This window comes from Molothrus aeneus, chromosome Z, assembly GCF_037042795.1.
Source record: "Molothrus aeneus isolate 106 chromosome Z, BPBGC_Maene_1.0, whole genome shotgun sequence".
Classification (NCBI taxonomy): Eukaryota; Metazoa; Chordata; class Aves; order Passeriformes; family Icteridae; genus Molothrus; species Molothrus aeneus.
Window position 1 is genome coordinate 32,813,540 of NC_089680.1, and position 27,216 is coordinate 32,840,755.

The 27,216-nt window shown below is 37.1% G+C and overlaps 1 protein-coding gene across 1 annotated transcript in view; it reads left to right on the forward strand.

Moving 5' to 3' along the window:
• The first annotated feature begins 10,228 nt into the window (after positions 1-10,228).
• Positions 10,229-27,216, forward strand: part of TENT2 (terminal nucleotidyltransferase 2) — a 44,995-nt gene continuing 28,007 nt past the window's right edge. The window contains exons 1-9 of the mRNA XM_066569547.1: positions 10,229-10,333; positions 11,887-12,078; positions 12,698-12,823; positions 14,076-14,331; positions 15,290-15,404; positions 15,526-15,617; positions 16,395-16,461; positions 21,577-21,646; positions 24,190-24,266. Of these exons, the coding sequence (XP_066425644.1) occupies positions 11,924-12,078; positions 12,698-12,823; positions 14,076-14,331; positions 15,290-15,404; positions 15,526-15,617; positions 16,395-16,461; positions 21,577-21,646; positions 24,190-24,266 (958 nt within the window). The 5' untranslated portion in view covers positions 10,229-10,333; positions 11,887-11,923. The remainder of the gene's footprint in view (positions 10,334-11,886; positions 12,079-12,697; positions 12,824-14,075; positions 14,332-15,289; positions 15,405-15,525; positions 15,618-16,394; positions 16,462-21,576; positions 21,647-24,189; positions 24,267-27,216) is intronic.

Below are 27,216 nucleotides of genomic sequence, written 5' to 3' on the forward strand. Positions count from 1 at the left end.
TTTAAGTGCAGAAAGTCCCCCTAATTAATTACTTCTCTTCCATATTTATTGTTACATTGCTTCCAGTTCTGACAGGTTTCTCTAAGATTTAAACTTTGTCTCAATTACACCCTTTTACAATCTTGATTAGTTTCCAGGTTGATTTTGTCAAGTTCACATTGTGGAATGTTAACTTTTGGAAAAAGCCTCTGTTTATACTTGCCAACCTTACTGAAATCCCTTTTCTGTCTTGCCATTCCCCAATTTAATATATGATACAAAAACATGGCGATCTATGTCAGCTAAGGAAGAACTGTATGTACAGATACAAAGTAAGCAAGCCAGATGATTAATCATAGATATTAACAGAAGAAATACACAATCACCTCATCTTGAAGACTGAAGTGATATAAAATGGAGAATTTTAACAGTGATGACAAGACTTTTAGCTCTAAATTAATTGCTTTGGGGTTTTTCCCCTAGTATTTTAGAACACTTCTCTGTCTAGAGCACTTTGATGGAGGCAGTCTTGAGCATACCTGGAAATCATCAGCAGCTTAGTGGCTGTTCCTTCAAAAAAAAACCAAGTAATGCCACAATCAAATAAGAGAAGGATGGCTTCAGGCAAGGCAAAGCACGGGGTGGTACAGGAGAAAGAGTGTTATGTTGCAGAGTTGGAGTAGCATAGTCCTGGCGTGTATATTCATAGCCAGCTATTGAGCTGCCAGACCCTGTTCTGACACCCTTGCCCAGGATGGCCAACCAGCTGGGACAACACCTGTAAACTTGGCAGCAGTTACTGGTATCTCTGAAACGAATGCTACTTTGAGTATCTCAGTGGGAAACCTGTAGATGGGGAAAAAAACCCAGATGGCTGTGCTGTCTGAATCTCAAGCCTGCTGTGTATCAACATGGCCACTGCTCCAAGTCCTGGAACAGCAGACGTACAGAGATGGAACATCAAGAAGCACTACAAAGGTCTGTATTTTGCCTAACTTTGCATGGTACCTGTTTTTTTCCATGCAAAACCAGATCTGTACCACTTGATTGCACACTGGCTATGAGCTACCACTCCTATGGAAAAGACAGGGTAATCCCATTAAATGATATTACACAGTGAAAATATTTGAACTGCAATTGTTTGCTCAGGTCTAGTTGACACACTCAAAACAAAAAAATTCTAGTTGCAGCAAACCTAGAAACTGTTAAAGGGTTGTTTAGGGAACCTCAGAGCAATTATGTGAGAATAGAAACCTAAAACTTGGCTTGTTTGGTTCATGAAAGTAAAATTCAATATGACATTTTTACGTTCTCCAAATAATTTGGGTGAGGTTAATACAAGCAAGGGAGCAAAAAGAGCTATTAAATGGCAAAAGAATTAACAAGTGTAAGCCTTCCATAAATGTTTTTTTTCTGCTACTCCAAAGGTTCTTGCTCTTCAAGAAGCGCATACCTTCAGGAGTAGCCTTCCTAAACAGGGATTGGGTACAAAAGAAGCAATGACTGAAAAGTAATCACAGATGGCAGCCATCTCTGACCCCATCTGGGAAAAGATAGAGGTAACTAGGGATACAGACATCTTTGCTACAGCAGCTCACAGCCTGTAGGTACTACTTCCTCCATGGGTCAGGTCTGGGGTACTACCACCCCCTTACATCAGCTATTTTGTTCTGTTTGTTTGTACTGTTTGTTCAATACTAGGTGAGTTTAAATTACGCAATTCCTAAGGAAACCAAGGATGCTTATGCCCATTGAAGGTGAGGGAGCCAGGACCTCACACTTGCCTGCCTTCTCATGCATTGCTGCTATTTAGTGTCTCCTTCCTTCTCCTACTCATTTAAATCTTGTTCTTGCCTTCTTTTCTCCTGTCTAATAACAATTTCCCTCCCCACACACATGACTCTTTCAGTGAGTGGGATCACTTCTCCATCATTTTTCCTTGCAGGATCTGCATTTAATATATAAGTGGAGAAAAGAGGGGAGGAGAGTAAATGTCATCCTTTTCCCTGAGCCCAAGGTTTTTGTCTGTATTTTTATCAGTCTAGAATAAACTTCACTGTTACATCAGGTGGGCCTGGGGGGATTCTGGACCAATTTCACAGCCACTGTATTTTCTCCTGGAATAGATGAAGAAACATAAGTGTTGCCTTATATTCAAGTAAACGTGGTACTCTCAAACTAAGACTAGATTTGATTTTGAAAGCAACTGTATGACATAATTCCCTGAGATGCCTTATGGTCCAATATTTCTAACTCTGTGCTGTTGCCAGTGAATGCTAATTTTCCAGCACCCACTTCCAACATTTCATTGTCTTGCCACCAGAAATGTATTGCACATCTCCTACACAGCTCTGTGGCAGTACACCCCTACTGGAATTTTTAAAAGATACTGATCCCTGACTAATGCTTTTATTTCTTACTTAGGTTTATCAGTGGCTGCTTTTCCTCCAGTGATTTTTCTGACCATACAGAAAGCACAGTTTATGCCACTAGACTGATTAGGTCAACTTGTAATTTCTGTCTTTTTACACCAAGTTTACCTAGAGACATCACTAAGTTTGGGGTTTTTTTTGCAGTTTCAGCTGAAGATTTTTAGAATATTGTAAAATAATCACTGTGGTTTTTACATGTGAGTACTGAGAGAGTATGTATGAGAAGGAGGGAGGAGTGGGGGAAAGCATTTTTAAGCCTCGAGGTTCCTAATGTTCAACATCTGTGCATTCCTTGCATATCATTTGAGAATAGCCAATTAAAAGAAGACACAACTTCACTTCACAAATCTGCCCCTTTATCTGCCAGATGCAGGAATTCTGAATTGGGCAAGAGAATATGCAGGCTTGTAGCCAAACTCAAGCTTTGCAGAGGCTTGAAACTGCTCACCAAGTTGCTGGGGAGGAAACTGGAGGAGAAGGAGCAAGAGCTCTGTCCTGTGAAGTAGAATGTGAGCTGCTGCAGGGAAGAAGACACATTTGCAAATCACAAACGTTTTTCTTTTATTTTCACACCTTGTTGAAGAAGTGTACCAATATACTGGTTAAATTGAACTATGCTGAAGTTACTGCTTTCCTCTTGTAGATTACTTGTGTGTTCTAAGATTTTGCTTTTCATGTGATATTATTTTGAAATGTGATGGCCATACTGTGCAATTCTAACTCAGAAGGTGTGCATTTTAATTCCTTGGCCAAAAGTTAGCCATAATATTATTTTCTAGATACACATCATACAGTCACTTTAATATGAGAGTGACAGATAGAGTCAGCCACAGTTAACATCTGATTTCTGATGTTTGCTGAGTAGCCAGTACCATTAATATGCATTGTAAGTAGCACTCAATATAATTAGAATTCACATTTAAAAAGCCACTTATATAGAGTTGGATAAAAGGGAAGTAATTAAAACCATAGTACACAACTTACCTAAAGGTGTAGAGTTAAGGCTTCCATGGCAACCTTAACTCTGCATTTCCTGCCTTTAGTGATTTCAAAAGCTCAGCTTCACTCTTCCTTTAATATAGTATTTCACACTGAATATTTTCACCAATAGAAAGGTTATTCTGAAACCTGACATTTCTAGGACTCCTAATACTCACCCAGTTTGCACAGAAACAACTATAAATTATTCAGAAGAAACTGCACTAATACATAGTGCACAACAAAGGCTGAACTTGCCTTAAGCTGGTGTAATGTATTATGGATATGTGGTAGTCTCTTCATAGATAAGGTGATGGCAGCTTCCCTTTGGATCTCTGTTTCATTGCCTCTGTGACACTGGTTGAAGAACTATCTGGCCTGAAGAACACCATATAAAAGCTGAAGATGAGAAGGAATATGCCTGCAAATAAAAAATTACAAAATATTTTATTTTAATTATAACTCATGAAAAAGCATTATCAAGTACACCTGGAAAATTGGTGGTGGTGATAGTGAATCTAAGCAACACTGTGGATTACTGTTTAAAATTGTTCCAATTTTGAACTTCTAACTTTTGCTTAGACTTCTGTAACTTGTTTCAGGAAGTGTGTATGGCACAGATATATGTGTCCATCTCTTGGCTACCTGCATTTTAAGATGAGTGTCAACTTTTATGGCTTCCTAGTAACACAAATGCTATTGGCTTGAGAGATAGGGACTTCATTTTCAGAGACAAAGCACATAGGACCAGCTCTTTATAGGACGTTTCACTCAAATGGTTATTAAAAACTGTGTCTTCAGTTATTCCTATTATAGGGCTGCATAGAAAAGTTTTGAAGGAAACATCTATTTGCATCATATTGCAAAGTTTAAGGCAATCCTTGTTCTTGTTAACAAAAATGTTCTGATTTCTTGAGTAAAACTCCTAAGCACTCATACATTTTATTTCAAAGCTTTGATGGTACAGGAAAACGTTACTCATTTATCTATGTCTCTAAGTATCTGAAGGATGTCAAGACAATTGATTCAGGCTTTTCTCAGTGGTGCTAAGCAATAAAACAAGAGGCAGTGGGCAGACACTGATGCACAGGAAATTCCACCTGGACATGAGGAAGAACTTCTTAACTGTGCAGGTAACCATGCACTGGAACAGATTGCCCAGAGAGGGTGTGGCATCTGCCTCACTGGAAATTTTTAAGAACTGTCCAGATACAATCCTGTGAAATGTGTCCTGGGACAACCCTGCTGGAGCAGGGAGGTTGGTCCACATGACCCACTGTAGTTCCTCCCAATCTGACCCAATTTGTGTTGCTGCCAAATGTATTTGAAATTTGGCAAATTGTAGAATAGTTTTTGTGCAAGTAGACATGTAATACTCAGAATATTAATAACATTAACAATCTGCTCCATGGGGGTAAGATTAAAATTAAGGAATTTCTTAGTTGATAGGTACATATCTTTGACAACAAAACCATTATATAAGGGGGTTTTTTTCTATAAAATGCTGCCATCATTTACAGCCAAATGATGAAATTTAGTTCTTAAACATGAACAAGCTCATGAATCAAATAAAACTGGGCATTCAGGTGCATTTTCCACAAACAAGTAAGCAACCAAAACCAGAGGTAAAAACCTGAAAGACACAGTAAAGAAATATAATACAAGAGAATTTATGTTGGCCACCAACAGTTAGCTCTTTCACCCTCCTCAGCCTCCAGCATTACATTCAGAAGATGTTAGGAAAACAGAACACATGTAGGAAGTTATATTTTATTTACTAATCCACAGCAGAACCTTCACAATTTTTTCAAGTCCCAGTATGCTAATTGAAAACTCATAAATTCTAAGTGCATGCTTAAATTTATCAATTTTTAAACAAATATAAAATAGAGATAATACTGACTTTATTAAATGTTTAATTCAGTAGAGAAAAAAGTTTGTATCTGTCTGTCTGGCAGTTTGGAGATGTTACTATATGCATGAAGATAAGTTTATGGATATTGCCTCCGGATTCATTAATCTTAAATCAATTTCTCTCAACTACTTATAAAAACTGGGCAACAGCTGATTGTCTACTATTTATCTACAATAAAATGTTACTAAAATCTTAACCCTCAGAAACTGACATATCAGGCATGTCCTTCAAAAACTTAACTGACTAGTTTAGGGCATGAGGAACATGAATATCCTCCTAAGGGTACAATGGGCGAATACAAAACTGGAATAAACCCCAGTTTTCTAGAGTTGTGCAGAATAAATTTGCTTTATCCACTGTTTTCATTTGAAATTCATGACCCTGTGTTTTAAGACATGTCTCTCTTCATGAAAGAGAGGAAAGATTAAAATTTAGGAAAACCTAGACCTTCCTTTAAAACACTTATATTAAAAGGAGTGTAATTACAAAATTTACAGAAACAAAGACTGAAGTAATAAAAATACTAGCAATTACTCATTAATCTAACCAGAGCAGAGCATTAACCATGTATCACAACACTTTAACTCTCATCAAATGCATATAGTACATTTTAAATGGTAATCTAAACGGTGCACTACAAAATACTCATCTGAAGAAGATACAGGGATAATTCATACGTAGACACACCAAATGAAGATCACTGTAAGTACATATTTTGCTATAAATCATTATTATAGATTTATCAAATCTGTATTTTATCTGGATTTTACAATTCAAAGTTGGAATTCACACATTTAACTGACCTGTTTGCAAATTTACCTCACATTTTCATGTGAGGTATTTCATGTGAGGCCTATGATATTAACTACATTTAATAAATCCTGTACTGTATATTATGTGATACCTATATGCATATAAAATTAGCACACTGTATGTAATAAATACTTTGAAAGCACTGAAGGTTGAACATCAGAACAAGAATGTTGCACAGTGGGGAAAAATACTGCATTTGTGTCACTAATTATTAATTTTTCATTCAGTATTTACTTGCTAAAATTTCAAATCTTACTTTATATGCCTTTATACCTTTTTAATATTGTTTTCTAATGGACATCTAATTTATGTTCTTTGTATTATTATTAAAATCTTGTATTGTTTTCCTGGGGAAAGCTGCTTTTTCCCTGGTACATAAAATTTGTTTTAAACCTCACTGTCTGGTTTGGCTTCAATCCCAGAATATCCTGATTTCTAAATGAAATTTAAAGCATTGCATGTGGGTATCATGACTAAGAAGCTTCAATCTTCACAGTGGATCCTGCACCGTATTAATCCCTGTTATACCATTTATTTCATTGTAGCTACATTTTTTGTTTTAATCTATGTGCTATGTTTGGTCTCAGTACCAAATATGAAAAAAGGATACTTAGAATGAAGCTCTGTGTTGACACAAGTTTCATTATTTCAGACCTAGTCCCAGACACTAACAGCATCATAAATGATCACATAATACAGGTGGTTTTGAAACTAAAAAAAAAAAAAAGTTTCAAGTAAGTTAAATAAGTAAGTAGGGGCAGAGCATACAAATACATGTTTTTCATCACTGTTAATGAGTGAAGTAGTATAGGTGCCCTTTAATAAGGCTGTTTGCTATGGTAAAGCACATTCTAACCACACACCTGTCCGAACTCCCATAGGCCTTCTGAGGTACCAAGAGGCAAAGAAAAGTCTGTAGACTTTTCAAAGATTAAACAAAGGTTTCCATAAAGGAATTGACTTTTATTCTTCATTTATTCCCTCTTGAGCTACTGACAATTGAGATGCTTTGATCAAACTTTCCATCACTATTTACCTTCAGAGACTAAGTAGATGAAGCACTTCAGCTCCAAAAGCTTCAGAAAATTGCAAAAAGCACTAAATAAGGATTTTTATGTTGCATAATGGTTTTCATTCTGTGAGAGAAATTGCAGATGGCTCATTAGAGATTTCTTTGTCAACTACTTCTGGAAACCACTCTCTTTCCTCATATCAGAGCTAAGTATAGTTTGTAGTTTATAGAGGCTGACTTTAGACTCTGCTTCTATTACAGATCACAAATTTCCTTCATTGATCACTCAGTTTTGTGGCTGTCGTTCAAATAAATTAGTTTTACAAACTTTTACAATAAATATACCATTTTAATTCTAATGCAAGCATCTTTTGAGGCAGAAACACAAGACTAGTCCTAACGCCATTCTGTTTGGGGGAATCTGTTGGAATCACTAGTGCAAGTTCCCCAGTTCTTTACTGTATAGTTGTTCAGTTGAGTATCTGTAGACCAGCAGTCCAATTCCTGCCTAAAACTAGAAGTAAGGCTTTATATGTCTTTTCTAACAGAAGAATATCTGTAAACTGTCTGAGATCACAGTCAGGGTCAGGAAGAAAGACAGCACACATTGAAAAAATAGAACAGCTCTCAGCACATCAAAGCACAGAGATTTGTCTCAGAAGGCTGTTGGCAATTTGTAAAATGTCAGGTTATTTCAGGTGCCTCACTGAAATGTGCAGCTAGGTTGACAAGTGAATGCAGGCAAGACATGGGGAAAAATCCTTGAGTTAACAGTCTGTGCCAAAAAAAAAAAAAAGTTATTTAGTATCTCAATTAATGCAAACCCAAAATCAGGGTGCCTTATGCCAAGGAGCAGAGGAAAGGAAACCAGGAAAATACACAGCAACACAAGTTACTTCAATCAGTAAAGGCATTCCTAAATATTTTTTCTTATTTTCTTTCCTTTCTCTTTTTCATTTTTGCTGTATAAAAAGATGTTGATTTTTAACATCCTGGTCTAAACACTGCTGCCGAGTATATTGATTAAGTTAGGTTAGATTTATCATAGACCCCATGACAAATGTGACAAACCTAGGAGCACGACATGTTTTGGTTAATGGATAGATTATGATGAGAAAAGCAGTCAAATGATCTGGAGAACACCATTTGAATGCGGCAGGTGGAGAACTGCAGCTATAAGGAGTTGTATCACAGACCTCTAGCAGTTAAGACACAACATTTCTGTCTTGAGCAGGAAGTAGAAAGTTAAGTCTTGATTCCAAACAAACAGCACAGAAAGATTGTCATTGCTTAATCCCATCTCACAACCAGCACTACACAGCCACTTCCTCACTTCTCCACTAGCAGGATCTGTGACAGAATCAGAAGGGTGAAAGTTAGAAAACATGGCTTGAGATACAGACAGTTTAATAGAAAAAGAAAAGCTCTGCATGCAAGCATAGCAAAATAAGGAATTTATTCGCTGCTTCCCATGGACAGGTAGGTGTTCAGCCAGGACAGCTGGACTCCATCACAAGTCATGGTTACTCCGGAAGACAAACAGTATAATTCCAAATGCCCCCTCTTCTTCCTTGTTCCTCCCAGTTCATATACTGGGCATGATGTCACATGCTCTGGAATATCCCTTTGGTCATTTTGGGTCACTGTCCAGCTGTGTTTCATCCCATCCTCCCAAGCAGCCCTAGTCCGCTGACCAGAATAAAAATTTCTTACAGGAAATTTCTTTGTGGATGAGCTTTGCTTTACATCTTCATTCAAAGTATGCCAGTAGATTTGTCTCTCATAAATGCAATGCTAATCACAAACAGATCCTAATATGAAGATCCCATGTCATAGCCAAGAAAATAAAGTCGTCTCACAGCCCAAACTTTCCCTTGCCTGTCCATCTGCACTTCACTAGACCCCTGTGTTTTGTTGCTTTCTTATCTGTTAAGTCTATCTCTGAGTAGCCAGAACCTTTAACCATAACAACTCCAGCTGTGGCCTGCTCTCATCTGAGCAAGCCCTCAGGTAAGAATTTTGAAGCTGAGCAAGCTTTCAACTTACCCCTTTCCTCTCAAACACAGGAGCTTCAACAGTGTGTCTATGGATGCATAAACTCACTGTTTCAGTACCTGCTCAGCCATGAGCTCACTTATGGTAAGTGTACTCCTCAAGAAGGAATCACTTTAAAGAGGACATTGAGGTGCTGGAGTGTCCAGTGAAGGGCAACAAGGCTGGTGAAAGGACTAGAAAATGTGTCATATGAGGAACAGCTGAGGGAGCTGGGTTTGTTTAGTCTTAAGAAGAGCAGGTTCAGGGGGCACCTTTTTGCTCTTACAGCTCCCTGAAAGGAAGGTGCCAGGTGGGAGCTGGTCTCTCCTACGGTGCCTGCAGGACTACAGGAGATGGCCTTAAATTGAACCAGGGAACATTCAGATTATGTATTAATTATTTTTTCTGTATTACTAGGGTGGTTAAGCATTGGAATAGATTGCCTAAGGATGTAATTGAGTCACCTTGAGATGTCCTTGAGGTGTTTGGATCTGGTGCTGGGTGATAGTTTAGTAGTTTAGGGATTAGTTGGTAGTGCTGGATGGACGGTTGATGGACTGCATGTTGATGGACTGCATGTATCTTAAAAGTCTCTTCCAACATTGATGTTTCTATGATTCTATCATTTTGCTTCTGACATTCTTCAGGGAGCAAGCATTTCAATATGTTTGTGACTCCAGATTAATCCTAGCATGCCTATAATCCATGTTGCCCAAATCCTAGTATTTAGCCAAATATAATAGTTTGGACACGCTTCTGAACAGTAGCTCAGTAACAGTCCGCCAGTAATTGTAGAAAGCAAACCAGCTGCACCGTGGTGTCTCTCTCAGGCCCGGCCGGACCGGGTGCCGGCGGAGCGCTCCAACTCCCGCCGCCGCCTCCCACCGATCCCTCACGGAGCCGCCCCGCGCATGCCTCCCGCCGCGCCGCTAGGGGGCGTGCACGCCGGGAGGAGGCCGCGAAGTGGCGCAGGAACTGACGGAGCGAGCGCTTCCTGCCGCATCCCAGCGCTTCCTGCCGCATCCCGGCCCTTCCTGCCGCGTGCCGGCCCCTTCCTGCGGTGTCTCTGCATCCGGGGGACAGGACAGTGCTCAGCTGTGGGAACTGGTCTCCGCTGCTCGCCCCGCGCAGTGATACCCGCAGCCCCGCCTGCCTCCGCTCAGGCCCTACGTGAGTGTCCCGTGGGGGTCTCGCGGGGACGCGGCAGGGAGCGGCGTCGGGGTGCCGGGCTCTGGCCCCAGGGGTGGCGGCGGGCCCGGACGCCTCTCCCGGCATGGGGGCTGGGGGCTGGCGGGTTTCCGTGCGCACGGACTTACCTGCACGGTTCACTCCTGTGGCTCTGTGGGAAATACCTGCTTGTTTGGAAACACTGCCCAAAGGGACAAAGGTACCTGGACTGCAAGTTATGAAGCTTGTTCAGGAGAGCCTGGCAATTCCTGGCGAGGTAACCCGTGCTGACGGTCACGGTAAAGGTCGTTGTCGCTGTTGTGAGAAAGCGGTGTTGCTGCATTGTTTTGGGTTGGGGAAGGTAACTCCTCCATTGCTTGTCTTCTTGGTGTTTACAGCTTCAAAGGCGAAACTGAACATGTGTTTCTTCTGCGCCTAACTCTTGAATTCTCGTTCATCGTTCTGTTACTAGCTAATTGTATACCTAAACTGCTTATTTCTATGGTGTGCTGTGGAGAGTGCCTGGTCTGCTTAGAGAGGAATGGGGCATGTTAATAATTGTTCTGTCTGCTAGAAATAAAAAGGTTTGGACAGCGGATACTCATCCAGACTAAATGCCAAGTGACTTACTTGTTATGCAACATGATGTCATTTCTTCGGCAGAACTGAAAGTGAACATCCAAATAGTAACTTCCATAATGCATACTGCTTCCCTTCACCCGCCCCATCAAATGGGGAAAAAAAAAGGAACAACTCTAATAGCTTTCTCTTAGAGCTAGTGCAGGTTTTTACTATTCACTAGTGTGGATTGTTATCGCAGGAAATAAGGAGCAAAGCCAAACACAACCATATAAACTCCTCATTATTAATTTTCTTATGCTTTGTCCTGATGCTGTCCACAGTGGCAGTCAGAATTGTCTGGGAAGTTGTGCCAGAATCAATTTTGAGTTGAAAAGATAGTAAACCTATCTTTTTCTATGACAGAGTCTGTTCAGTAAAATAGTACTACATATGTATGATAAAGCATGATTAGATTAGTTGCAATTGATGTTATCATTTGTCTGCTTTTTTACTTGTCGTGTTGTGAAAAAGTACTAAACTTCATGACATAACTTGTAGTTCATGATTAGCTGAATCTTCATGCTCTTATAATGTACTCAAGGATTTCTTTCCATATATTATGAACCTGTTTCAAATATGAAACAAATTCCACAGTTGCATGGTACTTTTCCCTGAGATGAAAACTGTTACATCTTGTGACGTGTAATTTTATTTTTTTTTAATTAAACTAAAAATTGAGGGGGTCATATAAAAATACACTTTTAAACATAAATAAAGTAAGCAATAATTATGAAACTTGAGAGTGTGCAGCATTTTTGTTTAGTGTCTTATAATGACAGAAATCCTGTGATCACCATTCTCTTCAGCAGTTCCTGGAAGTATATTCTAGCTTACTTGAATTTTTAAACCAAGAGCTTAAAAGGTAACAGGTATTTCTTTTTGCTTTTTTGCTTGATTTCAATTTCTTTTCTTCTTTTTTTTTTTTTTTTTTTTAGATAAAAGGATACATGTTCACTTCAAGTAGAAAGGAGCATGTTCCCAAATTCTTCCAACTTGGGTCGTCCACCCTTTCCTCCAAAATATCAACAACAGAGTACTTTCTTCACTAAACTTCCTTTAAATATGCCTCCTACTCTTCTTTCTCACCAGCAAATTGTTGTTCCTCCATTTCATCTTCACAGTGCAGTGTAAGTACAGTAAGGTTTGGTAGCAGGGGTTGGGTCTGAAAGAAATATTTCTCCTTATGGAGGATAATGTTCACTGTTTATAACATTGAACTGCCCTGAACTTCACAAAACTTTTAAGATGTCATGCATATAAAAAAGAGCTGTATAATTTCTCTTATGGACCTGCAAATCTATATGCTTGCCTGCGATGCATAATGCATGAGATGTAATGGCGCTGATTAGAGTTGTTAATCCACAGCTCAGTTTTAAAGATGTTCGATCGTATTTGTTTATTAAGGAGAGCAGGGAGGAGATGAGAAGGGGAGGAAATGTTTATTCTTGGGTTTATATTTGAAGACACTGTAGTGCTGTTTAGGCTTTTGAATTTAAAAGTTCCGTAAGTGAATTTGTTTGCTAACCCCTTCTTACACATATGCTGTCAAGAATGAACATTTTCTGTTTTTAATGAAATACATGTTATAAACTGAAATATATCTTCATGTTGAATAGAAAAGAAAGATATATTCCTTCTAAAAATGCCCAAGTGATAGGACTTGTAAAATTTAATATTCAGTTAACAAAAACTACCAATCCATAAAAAGTATCTTGGTTATCTATGAATGACTGTTTTGGACTGTAGTCTTTCTAGAGCTCTTTTGAGTGGGAATGTTGAAACTACTCCAGCTGTTACACTGCAACCAGTGACTTACAGAAGTGTCAGTCCAGTGTCTACGCCAGATGCCCTGACGTCGTTTCAAGGAAGAAAGTAAGTTCTTTTACGTATGTGACCAATATTGGTTGTAATGTACTCATTGTGAAGCTCGTCTGATATCAATTTCTTAAGCAGTTTGAGTTATGTTAGAAATTGCAATACTGAGTACTTTTTTCTTTTTGATGTAAACAGGCCATGTATTGGCTCTTTAAAGCATTGTACCTTTTTGAGAATCTTAGTACTCAGAAGTGACTTCCTATACCTAGTTTTCTCTTCCAGTATCTGTAGCCTTGCAGAGGTGATTTAAGTGATTTATTGTAATAGTGCAGTGAATTGGGGTCTGTGTGGGTTTGACTTTAAGCTGGTTTGTGTCACCGAATGTTCTTTTATTGTTAATTTGTCAAGTTAAAAATAAGAGTGCACGCTCAATGTTTTATGGGAATTGTCGTGTTTTCCTGATAACGCATTACATGTTTTTCCTAATTTTCTTAACTACATGATATATTATTTTTCAAATATAAGGTATAAAATTCAGACATGTGTAAATTCTTTTTTTTTTAAAGAGGATTTTATGGAAAACTAGTTTTTGTAGGTTTTTTTTTTAATTAACTTGAATTTACATTACATTACTTGAATTTACATTTGTTATTTTAGTTACCACAGAAAGGGAAATTTTATATAAATGTAGGGTTTAATTATCCTTTAATGCTTTAGAAAAAGTCAGTTCTCTTTATTAGTTCAGATATACTGGTCGATACATGTTTCTAGTAATTGTGGGAATCAGCTGATTGGAAGGAGGTTCTCTGTAGTGTGTCTTCAGTACTATCTCCTGAATGCTATTTCGCTACCAAATCTAACATGAAAAAATAAGCACAGTCAAATATAAGCTGTTAAGTTATAGCTGACTATGTAATTATCTCATGGACTAAGGAAGCTCCTGGTTTTATGCTCCATGCATTTTTTCCTCTTGAGCAGTCTATTCTATGACAAGCTATGCTATGTTGGGAGATTTGTAGTCAGCTTAAACAAACTTGTCATTTGGGTTTCAGTTGGTTAAATGCAGACACTTGCCTTAAAGAATTGCATCAATCCAGTTCTCGGGTAGCTTTATTTCTGCAATTTTATGTTCTCTTTTCCCATTCCAGGTTTGTTTCACATAATACCTAGGATGGGCACACCAGCTCTGTAGCATACTTAGTGAAGTAGTTATGTCATTAAGTGTTAGTATTTGAACTTTGTAGAAACTGTCTTTTAATTATAAGTTGGAGCTTGTGAACTAGAGGAATTACACAGTGTCTCTCTCTAGGAGACAAAGTCAACAGAGTGTTCCAGATGACGCCAAACGGCAGCGGATTCATTCACATGATTCTGATACAGCTGTAGTTAACCAAGCAGTGCCTTTGCCAAAAGAACGTAGACGCTCCTTCCCAGCATCAGTTTCAGTTCAGTCTCCAGGGGTGCATGCGAGTGGCTCACCAGCCTTAATTGGATGGGTCCCTCCTTTGCAAGATACTTTGTTTCCAGATCCTACAGAAACCAGGCTCCCTGTTGCCAAGGACGAGGTAATGGCTTTCTGTGCCTGTGCTTTACTTCTGTCTTTTGAGTATGCAGAATCTAGAGGTACTGTAGGAGACCACAAACATTTCTACCAGTGTTTTTGACAGTATCATGGGCTATCTATTGGTAAGCTGCCATTAGAAGGAGTGTCAATAAGTGTAGCTGCCACTGTTGTTCTGTATCACCTCCTTGTCTTTGCTTGGGTTTGAAGCATTTTTGTGGTGGCAGGGGAAGTCAGGGTATTGTTTCCTTGTAAAACCCCACTATAGTAATATGAGAGAAGCCCATTCTGAATAGATGCAGTATTTGGCCTGTAAAGATGTTCACTCCCTCTTTTCAAGAAAGCATAAAAGTTACTGTCATAGCTGTTCTGGAATATAGAAGAGAATGGAATGGAATTGGGAACTGTTTCTTGTTCTGCACACATATGACAGAAGGGTTTTGGGTTTTTTAGTGTAAATATGCCTGTTGATTATAGAATGTAACAGTGCAGGAAAGGAAAACAGTCAGTACCTCCTTCCAACAAAGATCTGACTTCTTAATTAGTTTATATGGGATAAAAAAGAAAGCTAATTTAAATCAGGTTTTTTAATGATATTTTTCTCCCTATTACTGGTAGGCAAACTGTTGACATTAAAGTCTGCAGAAGATGTCTCTGGTCATTCACTACTTATTCCCTGAAATACTGCATGTACTGATGATGCAAAAATTATTTTCTCTGATTTGCCATTTTATAACAAATGGAACAAATTTAAATTTAAAAACTTAGCAGAAAATTTTAAAAGGAACTATTAATTATGAATTTAAGTGCAGTAAAACTCTAGACAGTGGAGTTGGTCATGTGAAATGGTGCTGGGTTTTGCATTAAAAAAACCCAACCCTTTGTGTTTCATGTAATTGCATCTGTGACAAGAAAGAATGTTCACTTTGCTGTGTCTTTACTTTTTGTATGTGTGTGTCCAGTTAAGTAAACAGGTTTTGGAGTTGTTTCAAGCGTGTCAACAACAGGCCATTGATTTGGACAGAAAAGAGCTTTGCAGAGCAGAACTCCAGAGAGAAATTCAGCTAATTTTTCCACGTATGTTTTGAATCTAATTACTTTATATCAGTTTGCATGTTCTTCAAGTTTGTGATTCTTCCTTCCTCTCAAACTGTAATATGTCACATCATGTTTATTTTTTGTTACTCTTCTATTACAGAGAGCAGACTTTTTTTGGTTGGGTCCTCACTGAATGGATTTGGCACTCGTACTAGTGATGGTGATTTGTGCCTGGTGATTAAAGAAGAGCCAGTAAGTAATTTAAAATACGTAGTTAAAACAAAGTCTGGTTTTATGTATGTGCTGTTAAAAGGCTGGATCCCGAAATCATAAAAAAATGGTAAAATCTTTTTTGATTTAGTAACATAGTTTTGCACTCATAATAGCCACAAACTTTGAGCCCATTAATGTGCAGATAAGAATTAAACCCTATCAACCTAACAAAACTTATTTTTTAAAGCTTTACCTTCAATTCATAAGTGCAAAAGTACAGCAAAAGGGAAGCAGATGCCTAGAATGATGAAGAAAACTGTTTAGAGAACTCTTTTAGGTGCAGAAACAACTTCTAATAAGTAAAGTTTCTTATTATTTAGAGTCATAGGTACCAATTTTAGTGATCAGGCATAAAAATGTATTTAGTATCTTAAACATTTTTAGTGAGAAAAAATGTTATGAGTAGAAATTAGATAAACAGAAAGGATATCTGAAAGAAATTTCAATAGACCATAATCTTGAAAGAATTTAAGCATAATTTAAAGGGAAGAAGAGGGCATTTTTGTGTAAATGGGGCTAGGTTTTCATCTAGGTCTGTGATTTTTGAATGTCTGTTAATCACTTTGCATATTGAGTATGGATTGTTCTGTCTGGCATTTACTGTGATAAATGTGTCTGTAGGCTGTAGAATGTGTTGGTGTACTTGTTCATGTATTATTCTGAGAACAAATTTAATTTTAAAACCAAAGCATGCTTACTTTGAATATTTAAATGAGAGATACCAAAATTTTTCATTAATTTTAATACCACTTTCAGGTGAATCAGAAGACTGAAGCAAGACGTATACTCAGCTTAGTCCAAAAACTCTTCTGTACTAAACTTTGTAAGTTACCATCTAAAGCGAGGTAGTAAGATTATTGGCAGTTCTGGAAGTAGTGTTGATGCTCAGTTGTAATTGCATCTTGTTAATGTATGTAATTGCATCTTGTCTAGGTTCTAATCTAGGTTCTTTTTGGGAAACCTCTCTTAGTGAACTCTTAGTAATATCTTAGATTGCAGTGTCTTCCTGGGAAAAACACTCTTAAGAATTTGTAAAATAAGATGTCACTCACAGTAGACGGTGTAAAATTGATTTTTTTCTTTAGAGAAGTAATTAACTTATGTGCCTAATGAAGAAAGTAATAAATGTTGACAGTACCAGTACATACAGATAAAACATATCAATTCATAGTTTCTTTAGCTTATTGTTTAGACTCTCTTCAGATTAAGAATTCACATGGGTAGATCTTGACTTAAATGTGAAAGCCTTCTACTTCAAAGAGGCTTTTATATCTTCCTTTGAATTATAAAATACTCTTACATTTACTGGTATCAATGACTTTATCACCCTGCTTCCCAGACTTGTGGTATATTCTTTGATGCTAGTCCTTATAGTGATGTTTTGAACAGTCCTGCAGTGCTAAAATGAACAAACCATAAGTTTAAATGCAGACTTCAAAATTTCTTCATTGGCAAGCATGCATGCACAGATTTTAACAGCTCACATGGAAGAAAGACTTGATACATCTATTGCTGAGTAGGCATCTGATATTTAATGCTTATTACTACTGATTATTGACATTTGCGTAAGTCTGAAAATTAATCTGGGTTTGTCTGTGGTGCAGCTCTCTCTGTCTGTGGTAGAGTGCTTTCTGATAGAACAGTGATAATGTAGGTGTGTTTTCAGGGTTCAAGAAGCTTCTAAATGAGCAGTCTTTCTCAAGAGCTCTTGTTCTGTAACAGAGGCTTAGACAAAATCAGGTATGTTTACCTGTATTGGAAAGGTATGATAGCCATGTGCAAGTGATCCCCAAGTGATTTGTGCTTTTGCCCATTTTTGATTTTGTAATTTTCTGATACCTTGCAAGTGCATTTGGTCAGCCTGATTTAATCAAAATATTCTATGGAAGGTAAGACAGGACAAAGCACTGCTGAGATTACCACTCCTGTCAGGCTCCCTTAGTTGTGGTATGTAGTCCTCTTACATCATCTCTTCAGAATCTTAACATCACTGTGGCATTAATTCCTATTTGTAGCAGTCTGTCCTGTGTCTGTGTGTGGATGTTATGTGAATAGAACTAACAGACAAAGGTTGGTTAAAAATGTTCAAAACCAAAAGGCTTTGGCACATGGGTCTTTACACCTAGATTTACCTAATTTACAAGCTATAGCTGAGTTATGCCAAGGTTAAGTAGTTCTGGAACAGGAGGTGTCCTGGTTTCAGGTGAGATAGTTAATTTCTTCTTAGTATCTGATGCAGTGCTGTGGTTTGGATTTAATATGAGAATAATGTTGGTAACACACTGAAGTTTTAGTTGTTCTCAGTAGTGCTTACTATAGATCAAGGAGAGCCTGTCTACCTAAAATGTATGAAGCTGCTTCTGGTAATTATTTTCAAATTTTTGCTGCCCTGTTAGCATGCATGATACTATCCTATAATTTTAAGATAATACCTCTCTGGCAATATTAGTTAAGTACTTCTTTCTTTCTTCTGTAGAAGAGAGACTGCAGCATGTTCTTAAACAAGTGTGTGAGCACTCATAAAACTTACTATTGCTTCACAGGAGAGAATGGAAATAAATGTAGTGTGGGCCAAACATGAAAGCTAGAAAAGTGTGTGCCAAGATGTAAGAGAAACAACAACAGGGAGAAGATATAAGGTGCTATTTAGAATAAGTTCTTGCTCTGTTTTTTTGGAAGAGCTAAAGGACAAAAAGAAATAAGGAGGCTGGCATAGGTAAAGTTTTAGATCTTCTTTAACCTTTTTCCAAATCACTTTGGTTCAGAAACTTGGGAGAAGTTTTTTCTATCTGTGCCTCTTACAACATTTCCTTCTTTGTTCTTGCTGTCTGCAGTGTTCCTGTGCATTCCAATATAAGGACAGTAAAAGTGTGATTCTGTGGTTATTTCATCTTAATTCTATGATGGATAAATGAAGAAGCATTCCAAGTGTAAATTAGATCAGTCCCTTTCACAGTTTGTTTTGTTTTCAAAACTTTGAGTGTCATGTCTTTTATCCTTCATATGGAGTTGAATGTGATTATTAGATTAGGAGGTTTGGGAAGTGGATTCAAAATTTGTATAAACTCTAACTTGTTGCAGGTTTGTAAAAGGTAACAAGTCTGAGATTTGTAAAAGGTAACAAGTCTGAGGACATCTGATGGACTAAAACTCCTGAGCAAGGAGTTTTAGTCCATCAGATTCTAAGTCTTATAGCAGAGCTTTTCTGTGTTGTCATTCTGCATCTAGAATACCAACTGAAATAAAATGTCTTCTGTTTTTGAATAGTCTAATAACAGAGAAAAGTGGGGAAAAGCTTCTGATATTTTATTCATTGTTTTTGTGTATATCTAAACCACTGAGAGTTGATGTCAGACTGATTCCCCACTTCAGATTCATCTATGTGGGATTCATTTGAAGAACACCATAATAGTATTAGGTTGACAAGTATTTACTATCTGCATAAATAGCCAAGAGCTCATTTTCCCTTAGATTTACAAAGAGGTACAGTAGCATTGAGACTAGGGTATCAGAGTAGAATCTGCCTAATGGTGGTCTAGTGGGAAATGTGTAACAGCTGGGGCAAGCAAAGGAGTTTGAACTCAGTTGAATGACTTTGAAGGACTGTGCAGATCATTGAGTGAATTCCAAAAAATCAGCAGTTGCTTCATCCTGTGGTGGGTTGTACCTTCCTAGATTCTTCATGAATGTGGATTCAGACTTCTGTGTTTCTCCTTCTGTAGTATAACCAAATCACTAAGAGCAGGCTTTGTGCACAGGATGTCAAAGATCTTTTTGGCATATGCCATGTTTGGGATTAATATTCTGTACAATTGCTTAATCTTTCATTATGTAAAAGAAGAGAGGGAATTAAGCTCTTCAGTCTGAAATTCTGCATGAATAACTTGTATATGAAGCAGTGCTTAGTCTTCTTTGAAGCCACTTAGATTCTTTTTTGCTGAGCTGAAGTGGTGTTCATGACCTTTCCATAGACATGCCTAAAACTGTGGAGCAGCTGTACAGATTTCTTTTCATGTATTTTAGTGTAGCGTCTCTGGTCACAGCTTTCATGATCACATAGTCAGTTTACTAAGGCTCTTACTCCACCCTCAAGAATTCCACACCCTGTATTTGTGACTGTTACTTCCCCTGTATATATGTGTAAGGTACAATATAGATTCTGCTGACAGCATCATTGGTCTGAGCCAAGAAAGAGGATACCAGCAGGAAGTTGCTGCTTCTAGCTTCTTCTTACCTCTTCTGTCTTCTTCCTTGCTTTCTACCACCCTGTGAAACAGATTGGGATTATGTTTTGGGATGTATCTTTTTTTTTTAGCCAGCTAATTTGACACAAGCATCCATCAAGTATAGGGAGGCATTTGCAGACAAGGATCTGTTTGGACGTGGATTGTCCCTTGAATGAGTTCAGTTAACCTCTGAAGAGCATTGGGAAGGGTCAAAGTGAGGAAAGTTGAATTGCTGTGGTATACAGATAGACCATGTGTTAGTGCATTGGGAATCTTTGTCATAAATTTGTTAGTGAAAAGAGAGGAGGCAGAGAGCTCTGCATGCTTTAGACTCTCGCTTTAAAAATATTCTGCTGGAGGACAGATGCCTGGATGTGTCGGAAGGTGCAGCTAGAAAGAGGGGATGCTTGTGTTAATTTAGCAGACAGCGAGCATGAATTGAATTTGTTCATTTAAGATTCTCTCTTTAACATCAGTAAATTAGTAAGATTGTCTTTTATTCTGAGTGCGAGTCTGTGTGTTGCATAGGCTTGTCTGATGCATTAAAACCCAAATAAAAGATTGCCTCAGGTCAAATCTGTCTGAACATGCATATCCACAAAACAATTTCAGAAAGTCTCAAAAAAAGGTTTGTTTTAATTGAGTATTGCACAGATTTTGTTCCACCAAATCTGAATTTATCATCCAAAAGCAAGGAAGATTATGCTGGGTGTTCAGCTGATAGAAGTACCTTGTTGCTTTTTCTGGAGGGAAAGAAAAATTCATTTTATTAAAGATTATTTTTAGTCTGTATTACTTGTACTGTGCATGCTTATTTATGCTAATCTGAGGTTAATTTATAAAAACAATGGGAAAATATATGATGTTGGATATGGACAAATTCAAGTGGTCCTAGATTTGGCAACAGAAGTAACTACTAAAATCACACCTTTTGACCAAATTAATACCATACAACCTACAGGCTCCTACCTTTCTTCTTTGTTGCTTTCTTGGTCACAGTATTCATTCAGGATTATGGGAAACTACTGAATATAGGCTGAAGTATAATGAAATCTAGGGAATTCACAACAGTATGGCTGATGCAACAGCTTTGGGGAGCTGCGTGTGGAGGGTGCATTTGGTAGCATACTGTGTAGGTAATCATCTGATAATCATCATCAGTGTGGATTTATTGCATGTCCTATCACTATTAAAACATAAGGCAGATAAAGCTTACCCCATCTTTGATAGAAAGCATTATCATGTTTTCAGTAGCACTTCCTGGTATGTAGTTTATAATTCAAATGAACAGTTTTCAAAACAAATTTTGAGCCTATCATTAGCCCATCCATCCAACCCATATATCTGGTTGGATATATTTCTCCTCCTTTATTTTTGTACCTTAATTATAGCAATTCAGGATTTGTATTACAAGTACTGTTCCATGAAAGCATTGTAGTTCTGCATTCCTTATGTTAAAATTTCTGGAATATATTTCCCTCAGTCTTTAATGTTCTACTTCTTCTCTAATGTTTAGTGTGGGGGGTGTTCCACCTGCTTTCATAGGTTGTTTTTTTGCTACAGTTGCTAAAGGTTAGTTAGTTTTGTACAACCCTGCTAAATTTAATAAGCTGCTATTTGCTATAAATCAGTCAATTAGATTCTATTACAGGATCTTTCATTAAGATCTGCATTTTGCATGAAACTTAATTGCATATTTTCCTCCCTTTCAGCAAGCTACATTGAGCGACCTCAGCTGATCAGAGCAAAAGTACCAATAGTGAAATTCAGGGATAAAGTCAGGCAAGTATTCTGTTCAGCCTAATCTTTTAGACTTTGATATGGGAAAGCATTCTATATGTGTACTGCCCTTACAAGGAGTCCCACCATTTTGTATGTTTATTTGTGTGGTGCTGTAGTTGTTATCACAAGTTTGTAGAGCTAGCATGCAGTGGCAGTCAGCTTATTGCCTTGATGGTCTGAATCACCTCTTATGGTTGAGATACTATTTAGTTCCTGTGATGTGAATTATTTCTGGTGGGTTATTTGTACATAGTGGACTCCAAGTTAACAAATGGTTTGACAAAAAAACAGTGGTAGGAAGAAAACTGTTGTGAAATATAATTTTGCTTGCTGTGCAGACATAACTATTGAGCTATACAAACAACACTGAAACAAACTAGTTTGTGGTGATATTTTGTTGTATTCATTGTATATTCATTATGAAGACATGAGAATAATTTAGTGCATTGCACTAGGACAGATAATGATGTCTTTCTTATTGTGTGTGATAAAAGTATCTGACAGGAAAAAGTCATGCAAACACTGAAATATGTTGATAGTCTGAGTAATGTTCATTGGCTTAGTTTTGTAACACTGATATTTATCAGTTTCCTGTAGTAACATAGTTTGATCCTTCTTTGTAAATTGGACTTTGAAAAACTTTAATGTAGCTCTCTTAACCTGTCTGTACAGTTATAAAATTTTGTAACCCTGTCTCTGTCTTTTAAAAACAAATAAGCATACTTCTCTGGCCTCTCCCTATGAAAGCATATCACAACATGTTTTTATCATGGTATAACTTTATCATGGCTAGGTTCCTGCCCTGATAAAACTAAATCTTTCATGTTTATAATTTGAACTAAACTATATCACCAGTTTAAGCTTTTTGTTTCATCTGAGATTATACACACTTGTTGGAGTTTTCACTTTACACTTTTTTCTTCATTTACACCCAGTCCCATATTTACTTGAGTATAATTGCCTACCTTCTTTTAAAAATTTGAATGTTTTTTACTTTCTCTTCTAACAGTACAGAAGGTTGTTTCTTTCATGCTTCCTGGAAGTATGGTACTTGTCAAGCTAAAATTTGGGTTATTTGGATTGCCTACATATAGGAATGCTAGTCTTCATATATAAATGAAATTATACATCCTGGTCCAAATATTGAATGAGTTATGGGATTATAGCAAGAATATTTTTTCCCCAATTTAAATTAAGAAAATAAACTTTTTTAAAAAGAGACCTTTAGTGTGGAACAGATAGAAGTGATTGTGTGAGAAGACTGAAGTCTTTTTGTAAGCAGTGATTTCAAAAAATAAGTCACGATAATTGTATACCTTACAGATAGGATTTAAAGAACTCTTTATTTCCCACTAAATCAAAGTGTGATCTTCTCAGACTAGAAGCAGCACATTATATTTTTGCAGAGTAAACAGCAGTATTGTTCGCCATCTGATTTTCCATCTTCCACATTGCTTTTGTGGAAGAGGAGTGGCGGTGAATGTCATCGTTTTGGGTTGGGATTTTTTTGGTTGTAGTTAATTTTTGTTTTGTTTTCTGTCTTTACAGTTATCTTACTCTTACATAACCTGTCACCACCATGTTTTGTCTATTTATTTAAGCATTTGTCTCTTTCTAGTCTTTTAGCGGTCTCTTGTCTTTTGTAGGCTAAGATGTACAAAAAATGCATATGCATGCATTTTTTCACAGAGGTCTTGAAAAATTGATTGGATATCCTGTACCTAGGGCACTAGGCCTGTCTTTGCAAAAATTGAAACTAAACATTACAAGCTTCCTGTGAGAGCTGATTTTTTGTTGGGAGTTTTTTTCAGATGCTGGGGGAAGGTGGTTGAATTTGATGGGTGTTATCTCTGTATCTGGAGATGAACATTCTAATGTGTTACCAATAACTGAAATATATATATATATATGTTGTATATAAGTGAAAATGGCTGTTTCCCCTTACTTTGATTCAGTGAATGAGAAAGCATTCAGCTTGTATTTGTCCTCTTTTATAACCTTTAAGCTTGGGGGTTTATAGTGCTGTAAAAATAAGAGAAGATCAACTGCACTTAAAAACTTACCATATTTTTTTGGTAGTCTTTCCCAGGAAATTATTCTAATGCTGGTTCTGCTTCCTGACAAGCCTTTGATCTTACCATCCGACCTCTTCCAGTTCTCTTTCTCAGTTCATCCTAAACTAATACCCCAGAGAATCCTTCCTGGTATCAAAAGTTGTCTGTAATAAATAATGTATTGCAAGTGTAGTTGGAGAAAGATTTGGCAAAAATTAAGAAAGATATCCTAAGTTGTCCTAAAGTCTAAATTTGTATCTACATGTATTCTTCATTTAAAACAACAATAACATTTTTATAACAAAGGAGTTCAAGTCTTTAAGTGGCTCAGGTGCTATAAACAAAACTAAATCACGGCATTTAAAACTCTGAAGAAAGTTTCTAGAGTTTTATATTAAAATTACTTTTCTCTACATCTGCCATAAAGTAGGTAGTAAACATGCAGAAATTAAATACCATGATGCTTCATTTTTTTTGTCTCCCTAATAGCAATGTGGATTTCGACTTGAATGTAAACAATGTGATAGGGATAAGAAATACATTCCTTCTGAGAAGCTATGCATTCAGTAAGTTTTTATTGTATTTTCTTATTTCTTTAACCTTTGCTTTTAGAGTTTGTATTTTAGTATTGATATTCTATGAAAATTTAATAATTACTATATATAAAATTACCTATTTAGCTACATTAAGTGTCTTTAAATTCTTCTTGCTCGTTCTAAATACATGGGGAAAACAGCTGTATGTTTTTAACTAAATATTATAATATTCAGAAGATAAAAAAGATTTTTCATATTCAGGTCCATATATCTACTACAAGGGCTACTTCAGGTATTCTGCAGATAATAAGATCATGATAGTAATGGTTATCTAGTGGTATAATCTCCAGCTTCTTTTATTTCCTTACAGCCAATGACAGTATGGATGGCTGATAGCCAGCTATGTCTATTTGCTGTTGCAGAGTCTTTGCTTGGAAAATCCAAAATACTGCTTCAGTATTTATACTAATCCCGAATCAGAATTGGTTTGTGTCTGCTCAGGAGTTTGCATTTTAGGGAGAGATTGTGAAACAGCCTTGTGAAAGGAAGGTAATAACAACAGCACTCTTAGTGGTAAACTAAGAGTTTCTTTCTTAGCATTGCAATGTCATTTGTCAGATAAGTACATAAAGGAGTGTGCCTCAGCCTTTTTCTTCTAGGACATTTGCATTTATTCCTTTTACCCTCTTCTTCAGTTCTTGCATAAAGGAATTTCTTTCTATTTAGGGTAGGCAGTTACCAATAGAAGCTGCCTTCACTAGTTTTTACTAATATTTCAGTCAAACTAGTTTGTGTTTCATATTCATGTTACTAGGAGAGTCTACAACTTGTCCCGGATCAGTTGGTTAACTGTAATTTCTTCATATGTTCAAGAAAGTGTATGACTTTCTTGAAAGGAAAGGAAAGGATTTGCTTCCAAGTACTAAAAATATTAGGAAGTAATCATTGAGCAGTCACTTCACAAAGTCTAATGTTGATGTACTTGTTTGTAGCTTCTGTCACAGATTGTTTTTTGTCAGAAAATCACTGCAGGGCAGACAAGTCCAGATGTGAAAAGAGCAGTAGAAACAGTCCTAGTATCCCACCTTCTCTTCTGTTCTGCTGTGGTGCTCACTTTTATAAGGCCAGCAAAGTTAACTTCATGTTTCCTGGTGAAGGCAAATAATATTTCTTGAGGTCAAGGAGTGAGTTAATAGCAAAGGGAGACCTGTGATTGAAAACATTGTCTTCTCAATGTTCTGGACCTTCCTAAATATCATACAGCATATACCTTGTCTGTCTTGTCTTCCTTAGATCAGAAAACTCAGGTGACATAGCACACACAGAACTCCATACTTTTTATAAGTCATATGAGCAAGGATGGATAGCCTTATATGTATTATCCTGCTCACTTAAATGTGTAGTTGAAGGTCCTTGTGTAGTTTAAGGTCTTCAACCTGAATAGGGGAAAAAATTATCAAATTACCTTTAATGTGGAAGATGTATTGGTCTGTTTTCCATTGGAACAAATTAGATGCTCAAGCAAACAAGGGACCATCTTAGTGAACATGATAAAAAAGCTAAAACTCAAAAATTTCTGTGGATGCTCTTCTGTCTGTTTTGAAGTTAACTCTTTGGTGTTGGTGCATGAGTGCTCTGGAAAAATCGAGGATGATAAGGCAAGCTGACACAAAACGTCCGCAGAAAATGTAGGTAGATTAGGCAGAGCTAGAAGGCAAAGTCTGTGCTGTTATGTTACCAGCAGTTTGTTGAAGGGGGCATGTCTGTGATTAATCACCAGTTTTTGCTAGATATTTTTCAGTTAGTGGAGGCTAGACTTTTTAGCTTTGTGCAAATAATGTTACTGAGCATTTTCTTGAGAGGTAGCTTGTATTGAAGTATCAGACAAAGTTTACTGCCATATTGCACACTTACTTTGTTATATGCTAGTTACATGCACCAGCAGACAGAATTTAATATCTCAAAATGAGGTCAACTAAAAAAAGATCTTTTCTGCTGTGACACAAAATAGCTATGTTTGAAACTGGAACCTATTTGCATTTTTCTCTCATGGAAAAATTCTATTCCAATTAATGCATCTTCATGTGGTATCTGTACAGTACTTTTTGGCATCTCATAATTGGTGTACTAAGTTACATTTTTTAGTTTAACCACTGGTGAGCAATAAGGAGTTTGGTTGTTTCCAGAAGGTGTTCCAGATGTAGTAGGACATAAATTCCGAGAAGAGTACCAGTTCCATGGGCATGTGTGCTGAACCACTCTAAATATGTTGTGAGAAAATCATGCTTGATAGTTTTACAGAATAACAGAGAGCGCCCCAGCTGATGCAGTTGTAGGATGTCTTTTGTCCTAGTGTCCTGATAAGCAGAATACAAAATCTTTGTATGATGATGTCAGGTTAGAAAAAGTGCTCCAGAACGTATAAGCTTTTTTTGATGATCTGCTTCTGCATACCTGCAAATAATAAACTATTCTGCAGAGTCCCAGGAGTTTGTGGTGGGTGGTGTTTACTTACATAGATTAATACTTCAATTAGAAGGTTATCTATATTCAGCAGAAATTCAAAAGATCATACATGGCTTATGGCTGTATTTATGTTTTTCCTCATGAAATGTATATATATAAATTTAAAGACATATTGTATCTAACATGTCATCTGCATAAAAAGCTATTGAAGACAGGGCAAATTTATAATTTATGTTGGTATGCAGGGATTAATGCTGTCATGTATCCTGATGTAAACTTTAGAATCAGCTGTGTCCTCCAGCCACAATAATTCTTTTCCCTGCCTTCCAAGTTTTTATAGCCTAAATTGAAAAATAACATAGGGTCTTTCCTGGCAGCAAGTTTTTTCAGGGAAAATTGGTACAATGAACTGGAGAGACCTTAGAAGTAGAAAGACGCTTTGCGAATTTCCTAGTATACCTCTTGTGGTGTGTCTGTGGATTTTACTACTCAAAAGGCTGTTTGCAAATGCAAG